This window comes from Lygodium microphyllum, chromosome 23 (genome assembly GCF_053477565.2).
Source record: "Lygodium microphyllum isolate KBCC chromosome 23, Lygodium_microphyllum_v1.1.10, whole genome shotgun sequence".
Lineage (NCBI taxonomy): Eukaryota > Viridiplantae > Streptophyta > Polypodiopsida > Schizaeales > Lygodiaceae > Lygodium > Lygodium microphyllum.
The window spans coordinates 96,911,569-96,925,653 of record NC_141157.1 but is presented as its reverse complement, the minus strand read 5'-3'; the positions used below and the strand labels follow the sequence as shown (position 1 = coordinate 96,925,653).

General features: G+C 40.5%; 1 protein-coding gene across 11 annotated transcripts; it reads right to left on the bottom strand.

Moving 5' to 3' along the window:
* Positions 1-436: 436 nt before the first annotated feature.
* On the bottom strand, positions 437-5,938 carry LOC148016507 (mitogen-activated protein kinase kinase 3-like). Of its 11 annotated transcripts, none has more exons than XR_015688042.1 (10): positions 5,167-5,933; positions 4,558-4,881; positions 3,883-4,101; positions 3,214-3,351; positions 2,891-3,058; positions 2,608-2,718; positions 2,399-2,509; positions 2,230-2,321; positions 1,394-1,842; positions 440-1,331 (listed from the first exon to the last, which is right to left on the bottom strand). XR_015688042.1 is itself a non-coding variant. In XM_087663811.1 (10 exons), the coding sequence occupies exons 2-10, from the start codon at positions 4,841-4,843 to the stop codon at positions 1,488-1,490; spliced, it is 1,395 nt and encodes a 464-aa protein (XP_087519937.1). In that variant the 5' UTR covers positions 4,844-4,881; positions 5,583-5,600; the 3' UTR covers positions 442-1,487. The 11 variants fall into 11 exon arrangements, 9 of the variants coding, with proteins under 9 accessions (XP_087519930.1, XP_087519933.1, XP_087519935.1 ...); XR_015688041.1 differs by having other exon boundaries at positions 442-1,313; XM_087663811.1 differs by having other exon boundaries at positions 442-1,842; positions 4,558-4,753; positions 4,839-4,881; positions 5,583-5,600.
* Positions 5,939-14,085: the final 8,147 nt, after the last annotated feature.

The window sequence follows — 14,085 nt, the reverse complement described above, 5'->3', positions numbered from 1 at the left end:
GATGGGATGACCATTTTCTCAAGGCAATGAAAGATGCATTTGAATCAAAGACCTGAATCATAACTTTTTCTACAGCTATTTCACAAAATTGACAGCCGAAAATACAGCACGGTTCTCCCAAAGGTTCTGTACAATTATCTCACAAGATCAATGCTGCCTGGGGGGGCCATATAACACAATTTCCCCCATTAGGGTGGAACAAGGACACTTTGAATCAGCCACACAAATATTTCCGTTGACCTGTATAGATCAAGTTACCTTAATGGAGACTCCTAACAAAGATCTCCAATCCCTCTGAAACGTTATTTGGGAAAGTAATTGTCAGCTTATCACAGAGCTGGTTAGCTTTGAGGATTTCCTAATTAGACGTAAACCTAGAAAGGTTCTAGCTTATAAAGAATACTTCTAAACTAGTGTAAACTTTTAAAGTATATATATTCAAATTGCTTGACTTTCCAATTTAAGAAGTTTCCGATGGGATTTCTGTAAGTTTCTCGATAATATTTTTCTCCACTGCTCTCAAACAGGAAACAAGGGTCTTCCCATTAAAATGCATGGTTTTGCCATCAAAGAACCAAATCTTTTATGCAAATGGGATTCAGTATCTTTGACTTACCAAGAAATTGGAACTTTTGTCCTTGTTAAGTCTCAAGTGCTTCATTGGTGTGTACATCATATGGGGGAGAAAGGGGAAAAAATATCAGAATTCAAGTGTGGCGTATATTAAGAAATCCACTGGTGTGTGCACTGGAGAAACACTATACGGGGTAACTTCTGCCTGCAGGTCATATGAGTTTTTCACCACTCAGAACTGCTTTAAAGTCCAGCAGGTTGAAAAAACTCAATTAGCCTAGTCAGTCCAAGAGAATGTAGGTGTAAGTACATTTCTTTACAACTTTTGGGTTCCAACTTCAAAATAAGAAAGCTGCTTGCTGGCAAGCACACTTTCTGGGATCAGTATGATGGGGTTCTGTATCATTGTTCCAAAATGTCATCTCTCAAATGTTCCAGCGATATTGAAACGTCATCTCTCAAGTGTTCCAGCAATCTTCAACATTGTTGGATGGAGGAAAAATGTGCAGCCTGCACTGAGACTGGGGTGCTTCCCTGCAAATGTTGTGAGGAAGCGTAAAGCGATCCAGGCAAGTGAGCCCTCCAACTTTTCAGATCACATAAACCGCGCCCACATCCACAGAGATTTGACAAGCAACTCCCAAGCCCCCCTAGAAACATCCACAAAACCAGCACCTTCTTCCCACCTTTGCAATGAATGACACCATTTGGCAACTTGGAAGGATGTATATGTCAATTATCTGCAGACACAGACAAACCTGTAACAAGCACTTGAGAGGACTGTTCACCTTTACATGTTTGCTTCATCATGAATACACACCTCTTAATCATGACTTACGGACACACTTGAAACATTCCCATACACATCTTTGTTCTCCAATGTATCTAGTGACCACCAATATAACAACAAATAATTACTGCTGAAGAAACAGCTCCTGCTTGAGTATATAATAGCATCCCAGTTGTTCCCCAGGTTCTATAATAAAATGCTCATTAAATGTGCCCATGCATCCCTTCTGCAAATCTGGCATGGGTTGCTGCGCAAGACCCTCTACTTGTACACCATCTCCAGTGGGTACAAAGTGTGTACCGGTGACAAATGATCCAGAAACACGTATCATCACCCCCCGCTTAGCATAAGCACAACATTGCAAATTTTCTACCACATGCACAAGCCTGTCATCCACATGTTCCCCAATCAACATCCCACGGATGATGGACAAAGTGTTGAATATATCCTCTTCTCCAATAACTATTTGATTCTCAAACCTGCAGCAGATAGAGCCAGCTATGTTTTCAAATGACTTGCTTTTCCGAAAGGGGCAAGCAACACTGTATTAGGGGGTGTTGCCAAATTCAAGTGTCTGAGTGTCTGAAAACAGAGAAGAGATGAGGAAAAGGAAAAGCAATATTGATCTACAAACTCCTTGCTTCAGATATTCTCGATATTTTCAAGTACAGAATGGACAGAGATACCTAGCCTATTCTATAATTCAAAAGAAGGAAATTTTCCAACTGCACAACTAAATTACAAAGTTGAAAGTAGGCTTGCACTTTTGCAAATTAACGATACAGAAACCTTTAAGAACAACACCGGCTGAAAAGAATTTCCATACATAATGAAATGACAACAAAAAAAAGGCTACGATTACCCACGTCAAAGCAGAATGTTTCCTGTACATAGTCTTCATATGCGGCCAGGTGTGTTCTGGGCCATCAAACAGCATGTAATAGTGGATTGTAAGCATCTGCACAGTTCACATACATGAAATGTCATGAAAATGCCAAATCCAACACTTGAAACTCACAAAATTTTCTGGCTTACATCAGATAGATCTTTCAGCCGTTCTGTTGGATCGAACACGTTCTGTACAAAAGCGGCCAGATCAACCTCCGAATTCTCGTACTTTTTTGTGAATGGATGAGATAACAACTGCATCATATAATATTCATTCATATTACAGCATGAAGATTGAATGTGATAGTAACTGCATAAAAGGGTAAAGATAGTTGAATACTGGAAAGCTGTTCCTGTTCAGCACTTGGCCTTGCATCTGCTTCTTTCTGTAAGCATGCATCTACGAAAGAGCAAAACTCAGGTGAGAAGCAATCACTTGGAAGTGATGGTGAGGGATCATACATCACCTGCAAAGATTACAATCATAAGCAAATTGGCCTTCAGGATCAAAGTAAAAAGTTGCTTTTCAAGCAACGAAATGAAGCTTATTAGAGCTAGCCTCTGTACTTCTGTTTTCTATGAACAAAATCACTGGATGTGTTTTTTAGCCCAAATTTGCTGGATCCAGTCTTTACATACTTGAAGCATCAGATTCACCGGTCCCTTGCTTGCATTGTATGGAAATTCACCAGTTGCACATTCCAGTAATGAAAGTCCAAGACTCCAAATATCAGCTGGATATGAGTAAAACTCATTGTTGATTCTTTCTGGAGACATGTACGTTACTGTGCCAACAAATGTAGCACACTGCATAAAGAGAAGCTTCATGAGAACAACCTGATTCAAACCTCTCATATTACTTGATGACTGCACTAAAAAGAAGTGGGGAAAGAAACATAAGATCTCATTCACACGATGTCAAGTAAAGAGCATCAGGAAGTCGAATCATTACAAGAGTATACCATTGCAATTGAGTTGTCAAGGCCAGCACTGATTCCAAAATCTGTGATTTTTGGTTCACCATCTAAATTAACAAGCAAGTTTGCTGGTTTTATATCCCTGTGAACAAGATGCCTAACTCCATGCAAAAACTGAAGACCCTGCAATGTTGACAAAGAGCAACGAATTTAGCTAAAAGAGCATTGTCACAAGTGACGGAGGAAGGGGGTGGGAACAGGGGGATGGGGATGGGGATGTCATTAAAAATACATGTTACACTTAAACACTGCCAATTTTTTCTACGCATTACAGTTGAATGTCACCAAATTTTTCAAAAACAGCTTCAAATTGTGAATTGTCGATCATGATACTATCAAAGACTTGTGTGTGTGCATACATGTGCATGGTGTGTCTCCACATGAGCATGAAAGGTGGAAAAATGGTACAGTGAAACTGCCCAAAAGGTTTGGGGGAGGGGGGGATTTGTCCATGAGTAGGCCACACTTGCTGGTGGACGGGGATGCCTGTGAGGGATGGGACAAGGTATGTCTCCTTCTTTGAACGCATCCCATTCATCTCCCATTACAGGAATGCATTGGTGTGTCCCAATCCCATCCCAATCTGTTACTTATGACTATGTTGTACCACAGAAAAGGATGTGTACTGAAAAGTAGTTAATTCACCAGTTTTACCTGTAAAACTTTCCGTGTGATGACTGATAAAATTGGCTCTGGTATGCTGCGCTTCACTCTCACTATGTCTGCTAATGAACCCCCATCCATATACTCAAGTGCAATACTTATCTGCCCACTGTCAGGAGTATAAAATGCTCCATTGAACTCCACAAGTCCTTGTGCATGTGGAGCTTCACATAAGGTGCGAATCTCGTTCAAAAGCTGCTGTCGTTTGTCCTGTCAAAAAGGCAAAGGAGAAAGCCCTATTAACGAAACACTCGCTAAATGGGAGCATGTTTCCTTATACACAAGCATAATACATGAAACCAAAGTTACACACTGTTGGTGCATCTTGCCTTTTGCTAAGAGAAGACAGTGTTGGGGCACTTACACCTTCAAACCAAATAAAACATCACATAAAATCATGCAATTTATCAACAATTGGAACCATAACAACTCCCATTTAGGTGTGACAGATCACCACAACATTTTGATTCGACCAGCAGGAGCACACATATAAGGTGATGTAAACATGATGTATTTCGGACCCTGTGCAACTATAACCAAACAGAATATATTGTACACAAAATTACAGGGTAGCAATGAAGAAAGGACCAGAATAATTTTACTTCTAAAGCATAAGTACCCTATCTTCCCATGCGAATGCTGTTAATTGCAGAATGAGAACTTTGCCTTCTCAAATATGTTAATTTTCTTGAGAGCAAGTATCCGGTGTGTGGGTATGTGAATGGCTTTGCGTACAACACTGCTCGCACCCCAGCCAATAGCACCAAAGACGCACATTTCGTGCGAGGCACACCTGTAGGTGCGCTCCCAGGCCCCTCCACCGGCTCCTGAGCTATCATCCCCTCTGTCATCAAAGTTTGTGCTGCTGCCACCATTAGCGCCAGCAGATGAACAGGAGGAAGAGCCACTCCTCTTGTGGAATCCCAATTCATTAATGTTGTACTCACCACATGATCTGCTGAGCAGATTTAGGGTTCCTCCTTCTGTGACCTGCAATGGGAATGAATGACATCAATAAAAGTAATGACAAAAGGGATACTTCAGTGTGTCTTATTGCGCACAAGCTGCACACAACAAGAAGTGTGAGGCATTTCCCCATGAATGAATCCACATTTTTTAACATTTTTGTAATGAAAGGCATCAGAAAAGGTAACGACAAAAGGGGATACTTTGGTGTGTGGTCTGCTTGAGCACAAGCTGCACAGAAAAAGTGTTAGGCATTCCCCCATGAAGTCCAACAATGTCACGAGCTCTTGTAACAGAGCAACGACATACCCCTGCGTGTTGTAGTTGGGGATGGAGACCGCAGGCACTCCCTAGCATATGAATCCCCATTTCTTGACATCCAACAACATCAAGAGCTCCTGTGTGTGAGCTACCACATTCAGTGTAGCAGGGGACGGCAGTTGCAGACAGAATCAGTGCCGCTTGTCCAAGTCTGCCTTGAGGAGCTCGTGATGTTGAGATCTCGAATTCCCACGACATCACAACCTCCTGCATGGGAGCTACCACATTCAATGTAGCAGGGGGTGGCGATTGCAAACAGGAATCTATGCCTACAACCTGCATCTGCCTTGAGGAGCTCGTGATGTTGAGGATTAATGTTGACACTGACTGTATAACAAGCGGATTGACACAGAACTGCATTAAAATGGACAGTAACAAACGCTTCTTGAAAAGGAATTTGAGACCTTGTACGAAGCCGTTGCATCAATGGACATGTCTAAGCACAAGCTGCCTTCCGTCCCGACGAGGGGGAGTAATTTCTTGCGAATCTGCTCCAGGCCAGCCATGGCAGCAGGGTTATGTCCGAGCAGGAGAGAGGGGGAGGAGAAAGGGGATTGGTCGCCGCAGTCCGTTATGAAGGTTTGAGAATCAGGCGACGGTACATGACGAAGGAATTGCCCAAGTGCCGACAAAAGCGAGAGACAAAACGCACAACTCTCTTTCGCTGCAGTAAATGGCGCGCACGCACTGCTGGCACTGCGAGAGAGAGAGAGAGAGAGAGAGAGAGAGAGAGAGAGCTTTTCGCAGGTGGCTGGCAAAAGTTGGAAAATTGAAACAACAACATCCAAATTCCAATCCAATTCAACCAAATAAAACGGATGATGAATTTGATCCTCGTTATCACATTGTACCATCATGATGACGATGATGATGTGAGCAAACCCTTGGGAATTCCATGGGGCAAGGTCACATACCCCATGCACATGAGGCTCCATGTGATGAAACGAGAAAGCACCCTCTCCGCACATGCGAAGATAAACAAGAGTTGCTTCATTCCAAGCCCTTAACATCTAGCCAATGAGAGTCTCCAAATTTCAAATGACACATCAAACCAAGCTTATCAATGAAATTTTCCATCATCACAATAGGTACACAAAGAAATAGAAAAGGTTACTCCACATCACCAGATTCTCGCGCGATCCTTTACAAGATGCTTTACAGACCTCTCATGTGCACAATGTAACAGGAAGTTTTAGACGAATTCCCACTATAATTTCCACTAGGTGCTCTGCCAACTGAATTCTTCCGGCGCTTTATGCCGGTGTTCTTTTGGTGCTTTGCACCAGGTTCAAAGGACTAGTGGCAACAATAGCAATTAAGGGACTTTGCATCCTAATGTATGTTTCATGTGGCAAGAAAGTTCATGGGTGGTTGACTCGCAAAGAAACCAACCATGTATGCATGTATGTGCGTGATCTATATCCATGTATCCATTTGTCCGATCTTATAAGCTCTTCATTTTTCTCTCCCCTCTCTTTTCTCTCTCCTCTCTCCTTTCTTTCTCTCTCTCTCTCTCTCTCTCTCTCTCTCTCTCTCTCTCTCTCTCTCTCTCTCTCTCTCTCTCTCTCTCTCTCTCTCTCTCTCTCTCTCTCTCTCTCTCTCTCTCTCTCTCTACATACATACACACACACACATACACGCATGCACCTACACGTGCATATATGTGTGCACATGTGTATGTATATATGTGTGTGTTTAATATGTGTGTTTCAATTTATGTAGCCTTGTAAGTGTGTATGTCATCTCTCTCCCTCTCATCTCCGTTCTTTTTTTCTCAAGAACTTATCTCTCATCTTTTTTCACCTCATACATGTGCATATTGTGTATGCATACATCTTTTTTCACCGCATACATGTGCATATTGTGTATGCATGTGTGCATATGTTTGCACATGTATGTACGCATACATATATGTATACGTGTGCATATATACTTGCACATGTATGTACGCATGCATGTATGTGTGCAAGTATATATACGTGTGTGCTTAATATGTGTGTTTCCATTTATGTGGTCTCATAAGTGTTTGTGCCCTCTCTCTCCCTCTCATCATTTTTCTCTCGTCCCTTCCTTTGTTTTTCCCAAGTCCCCTTTCTCTCATCTTTTTCACCTCATACTTGTGCATGTTGTGTACACAAATGTGCATGTATATGCATGCATGCATGTGCATAGGTATGTGTTTGTGCATGGATATATGTGTCTACATAAGTGCATATACATGTATATGTGTGCATGTTTTATAAGTTTATATCCATTCTCTTTCCTCTCCTTCGTTTCTTCTCTTCTCTCTTGAATAGTTCTCTCTCTTTTTCTCAACCATTTTCTAGTCCTGCCCCCCCCCCCCCCCCCAACTTGCTCTCTCTATTTTTTTTGCCTCTCATATTTCTGGGTGTGTATGGGCATGTGTGCATATATATGTGTGTTTTCATTTAGGTGGTCTCATAAGTGTGTGTGTCCTCTCTCTCCCTCTCATCGTTTTTCTCTTGTCCCCTTCCTTTGTTTTTCTCTAGTCCCCTATCTCTCATCTTTTTCACCTCATATGAATGCATGTTGTGTCCGCATATTTGCATTTATATGCACGTGTATAGGCACGTGTGCATGTTTGCATTATGTGTTTGTGAGTGGATATATGTGTCTTCATGTGTGCATATGCATGTATATATATGCACATTTTATATGTTTGTACCCATTCTCTTTCCTTTCCTTTGTTTCCTCTCTTCTCTCTCTCATAGCTCTCTCTCTTTCTCATTCCAACCCCCTTGCTCTCTCCATTTTTTCTCACCCGAGTCCCTCATATCTTTATGTGTATATGGGCATGTGTGCATAAGTGCATACATGAATGTATGCATTTGCACACATACACACACACACACAGATATATATATATATATATGCATGCTTGTGTGTGTGTGTGTGTGTGGACGCATGCAAGCGCATTTGTGGCTGTTTTAGAATATGCACACATTACATGCAAGTCTTCAACCATTAAAATATCATTCCATTCTATTTTAATAGTATATGTGCATTTGTTGGCATTTTTAGAGTATGCACACATTTCATGCACATGTTCAAACATTAAAATATCATTGCATCTTGTATGTCTTGAATCATGAGAGAGAGAGAGAGAGAGAGAGAGAGAGAGAGCCATAGATAACTTTAGAAGGCTCAAGTTTCCTCTTCTCATCACCATGTCACCTCTCAAAAGAAAACATTCCTCTATATAGGGTAAAGGGGCTAATAAAGTGACACCCTCTAAATGCAAAACACATCAACCCCAATTGAGTGACAATTTTGCAAAAAAGATGTAAATTTTTTAGCCACTCAACATTATGATATAATTTTATTCATATTATATAGGAGCTTAATGTGAGTTAAATATTTGAACCACGTAAATTTTTATATATTTTGGATTTTGTAAAACCTTAAAACAATGCATCCTTGAGTATCACTCTACTGGCTCCACATTGTCACTATTTTGTGAACCCTTCATTTATAACTAGGGCTATTTGATAAAAACATCAAAATGTCCCAAAGTTTTTTGTTAGCTCTATATGATATGTATTGTCTGACTATTTATATGTAACTCCCTTGGAAAAAAAAGCTATATTGGAGATTTTTTAGATTATACTTTATTGGCCCCTTTACCCTGTGCGTGTGCGTGTGTGTGTGTGTGTGTGTGTGTGTGTGTGTGTGTGTGTGTGTGTGTGTGTGTGTGTGTGTGTGTGTGTGTGTGTGAACTTTTCAAAGACTCACCTTTTCCCATGCACGGGCGCATGCGTGCGTGCGTGCGTGCGCGCGCTTTTCAAAGACTCGCCTTTTCCCCTTGTCATTATCAAATCACTGCTCAAAAAAACCCCTCTTTATACCAAACCTCTCCTAATAGTGAAGATGTTGCGAATCACTACAAAATCATGAGCTTCTTCAAGGGAGGAACTACATACCTAGGTAGGTGCGATTGGGTGCAGCCTGCGAGGGGTTGTTGGTCCCCATACTACTTCCCAAGCAAAAGCTAATGATGTTGAACATTATAGGGAAACACAAAGGGGAAAATTCCTTTTCTCCACATGACGAAATGTCAAAAACTTCTTACGTTGTTTGGCACACCCACACCTCCCAAATGTAACACAATAAACTTAAGATAAATTGGCGATGCTCCTTAGCATAGCTAAACTTTCTTCAAGGCCTTATAGACAACCTCGAAAACAAAATCATTTCTCCCCATCCCCTTAAAGGCTACAAAAAGCTCCTCCTTACATTTGTCTACATTCATTAGTGTGACCTGGAATTCCTCCCAAACATAGTAGAGTTCCTATGCTTCCATAACGACCTAATGATCACTACCCTGCTGACATTGCATTTTTTCAAAGATCCATCATTAAGTTGAAAGTCTGACCCCAAAAAGGATCATCGCCTTTCGATAAAATCACACTACTAATACAATCACATTATTTAAAAACATTAGATAGATTGTAACTATCATTCCTACATTATGAATTACAATAACATCGTGAACTTCTACTCAAGAGGTACCACATACCTAGCTAGGTGTGACTATTGGGGGCATTGGGCTGCCAACATGACACTATAGCAAAAAACCATCAAAATGAGCCACTTTTCACACATGGAAAAATAAATATAAAAAACTTATTATGTAATTGTGAAACCAACATTTAATTCCTTAAGAGTTTTAAATTTTAAAACAAATGGTTTAAAACTCTATAATCCACTGATTTATTTTTATGCTTTTGTAAGTTTCAACTAGACTTCATCCCAATCTCTCACCTGAAGGTTATTCGCATGTGAAGGTCAAACAACACTTCACTATAAAGAGAACATGTTGTGAAGCCCATATTTGAGAGATTTAAACTTAAGATCTTATTTAGCTCACCCACATACCTTACCAACTATAAAATGGAAAATGTATAGAATCTAATCCAAAAGATTGTGAATTACAAAGTTCTTTGGGTCAAAATATACTAGGTTTTTACTAAGAAACATAGAATGTACGAACATGATGTAATCACAATAATTCTGGTAAAGATGTGAAACACAAAATAAGAACAAAGTTGACACTAAATGAATGAATGTATGCAATGCTCAAAGGCTAACTAGTCTTAATTGTCAATGACTCTCATGGGAGTGGGCTGAGGGGAGGTGTTGGAACTATGTCGTCCATTGGAGATAGATCTCGAGTGTTAGAACAACAAATCGAAGCAAATAGTGATGTAGAAAAGTGTTGAAACACAAAATAGACTTGCTACAGATGCAAACACAAATCATGCTAATGTTTAGTGTCATAAACTCAATAAAACAACCCTTTATAGATGGAAACACATATCAAACTAATGTTGAAAAGTTTTGTAAAACTCAAAATACATATGATTGATGGCAACAAGTAGTAGAGAAGGACAACAAGCTGGGAGGCCTGCAACAACAGAAGACCTCTAAGCAATAAAGACTAGTAAGGCAACACTCATTTTGATATAAATGCAGTTGTCCAATATGTCTTAATGAATCCTTAATGAGGAGAGTGGCAATTGGTAAACCCTCTAACAAGAGTTGAAGCAATCACAAATAGGGTTGTGTTGTGGGTTGACATATGTCGTGATACTTTGTAATGGGCCTTCCTTATGTAAATAAAATCTAAGGATTCATGGCATTGTGCCTTTGGTGATTTAACGTTCTTATTTTCCTAACACCTTTTGATTAATACTTATTCACTCAACTTGTTGTTGCACCTCTAAAGTGATGCTAATTCACTACTCTTTCTAAATCGAATACTTGAACAAAGTTAATTAAGCACTCACAAACGCTTTACATTATGCCAATAACCAATTGTATGACATGGGATGATCAACAACTTGATATGAGGATGACCCCATTGATTTTGAGCACTCAAGCTTGGTAGGCCCAATGCTCGAGTCATGGATATGTAGATTCTTGATTAACCAACCCAAAAAATAATCATTCACTCTATCATCTCCTTGCTTGACTAATCTACAACAAGTCAATCACTAATAAAAGACCTTGAGTTGGGGAAGGTGCACAACTGAGTAATACTTTACTAAAACCACCCACTTGTAGATAAATAAACTATTTCTTGCACTATTGTAAGTATATAATTGCCAGAACAAAATTTAAAAATCCACACATGCCTTGAGAACCCATGCCCTACAGTGCTCATAAGTGTGGTAGGCATACAACTAATCGATATTGTCCTAAAACCACCATCTTGTACATAAACGTTTGTTGCATAGTTATAAGTAAATAATTGCATAACAAATTAAAAATATACACACACGCCTTGAGAACCCAACCCTTGTAGCACTCATGAGTGTTGCTACACTTTTATGGCCAGGAGATGAAGAGCTACATTATGAGATGGAAGGAGTTATGAATGAGGGCACATGTAAAAATGATACATGTGATGTGATGAAATTTCAATTCATAATAAAAAATGTTCATGTATCCTCAAGTTTCATTGTGGAAATGAAAGACAAACATGTAATGAACAATGTTCTTAGGCCTCGGGAAGATAGCAATGAAGTAACAAGGTGATGATCCTTAGAAGAGCTCAAGAGTGTGAAAATGTTGAAGACACCAAAACACTTAGGAGCCTTTGCTGACATCAAGGCCTAAATTTTGCACAAAAGTTGTACCTTGACCTCTACTCCAAGAGCATCTACTTCCTCAAAAGGGACATGTGGACCACTCCAATCACTTACAACTTTCAGGCTTGGATTTCAATCTACACTATTGTGTTTGAAGTACCTCAACCACATTGATGGTATCAAATGACTCTGATCCAGCAAGAGTAGTGTGAGATTAAGAACTCATCCATGCCTATGGCAAGCCCTAGCATGTCTTAGCACTAGCTCTTGATAAAGAGAACTTTATGTCGTAATTAGGAGCAAGTTGTGAGACTCTTGTTTCTAATAAGAATTTTCTAGTAAGGACTCCCTCCTCTTCTATAGCCTCTCCTCCCTCCAACATGCATCATCTACTACTCTTTCATGAAGAAGACTCCTTCAATGATCATACCACCTTTGATCAAAGTTTATTTCTTCTTCCGACTTCTTCAATTATCATACCACCCTTGTGGTAAATGGCTCTCACTCCCAAAACCTCCATCGATCCCCCCTTCAAATACCACAATCTTCCACTAACCAGCTAATCAATCGCCTTCCCTTCATCGAGAAGCTTCTCTCCATATCTGGACCACCTTCTCCCACATGATGAAGATAAAGATATTAACACCATTTAAAATAGGCCCTCTAAGTGCTTGTTCACATGCTCTTAGGCATATTTAACACAACAAGCATTGAGGCATGCATAGGCACACACATAAGCACGCATAAGCATTTATTCATGCACACTACCACCTCATGATCAACCTCTAAATCTTTAAACAACCTCCATTCAATGTTGCAAAGCTAGAAGCATCATGGTATGCCACTTGCACATATATTCACTCAAAAGAAAAAAGCTTGCACAATCATTGCACTGCAACTAAGGGTTCTCAAGCCAAGTATGCTCGATGAGCTTGATCAATGAGTTCCATCCCTAGGCCCCTAGCCTAGGTTCCCCTTTTTTCCCCAAATACAAAAGAGAAATTTTTTTTAGGGATTTGGAATTCTTAAATTCGCATGTTCTTCAAGACTAGCTAATAAGACAAATTGGGCCACCTTCACTCCTTCCCCTCTCACTAACAATATAATGGATGGCATGCATGCACGTGTGCACACTAGTCCACGTATGCATACAAGTACACACTAGTGCTCTGCAAGGTGTCACCTTCCCCCCTCCTCCCTCCCTTGCAAATAGGGTGGGTGTTGTGTTGGAATTGAGAGGAAAGAGACTCTTGTGCAAGCGCATGTACGTGTTGCATAGTGATGTGCACTCATGTGTGCACTTCAAGGTGGTAGTGCAAAATGGGTGTACAATGAGATCTAATGGAGTCAATCTAATAGTGAGTGCACGATGATGTGCATGTATAGTTCAAGTGATTATGCAAGGCTAGGTGTAGGGTATAGTGTACTAAGGGGGGGCTTGTGCACATATATGTAGTGCACTATGGATAATGCACTAGAGGTTGCAAGGTGCACTAGCACTTGCACTTGCACGTGCACTTATGTATGCTTGTGTGCACTTCTGCCCACCTCACCCACTCTAGGTCCACTACTCATAAACCTTGCATCTAGCCTCACCTAGCACACTTGTGTGTGCTTTTATGCACTTGAGTGCACTTAGGCACACTTGCACTAACATTGACACTAACATTGATACTAGCATGCAAATGTGCACACATGTGCACTTGTGCATGCACCCTTAGTCACCTTAAACCTATTACACATAAGCTTGCACTAAGCCAATCATTGTGCACTTATGTCCATTTGTGTGCACTCGCATGCACTTGAGCACACTTGTGTGTGCTTGAGATCACTTGAGTGCACTTATGCACACTTGCATTTAGGTGTACTTACATGCGCTTGTGAGTACTTCTGTGTGCTTGAGTGCACTTGCACTCACATTTGCACCGGTACTTGCATGTAGCCCATACTAGTGCACATTACACATGCACCACATATGATCTTAGGCACAATAGTGCACACAAGCAAAATAAACCTTCCTTAGTGCACTATGATGCCAAAACCTAATGCACTTGTCTCACTTTTACACATCAATACCCTAGTTTAGGGCACTATGCATCTTAACTAAGAACACCTCACCTTGTGCATTGTCTTGCACAATACCTTAGTACGCACACATCACTTTGCACCCTAATACCCATGTGCACTAGTGACCCTAGTGCACTACTACACTGCACACACCTTGTGCATCAATGTACCACCCTTGCACTCATAACCTCTCACACACAGTGTAGCTAGCTTAGTGTACACACCTTAA

Excerpts from the sequence above, each read along its gene's own strand:
- LOC148016507 (XM_087663803.1), bottom strand. The coding sequence starts at position 5,538 with ATGCAGTTCTGTGTCAATCCGCTTGTTATACAGTCAGTGTCAACATTA. Across the intron at positions 4,882-5,166 it reads CCCAACTACAACACGCAGGG|GTCACAGAAGGAGGAACCCT; the intron begins GTATGTCGTTGC and ends TTCCCATTGCAG. Across the intron at positions 4,102-4,557 it reads AAATTAACATATTTGAGAAG|GACAAACGACAGCAGCTTTT; the intron begins GCAAAGTTCTCA and ends CCTTTTTGACAG.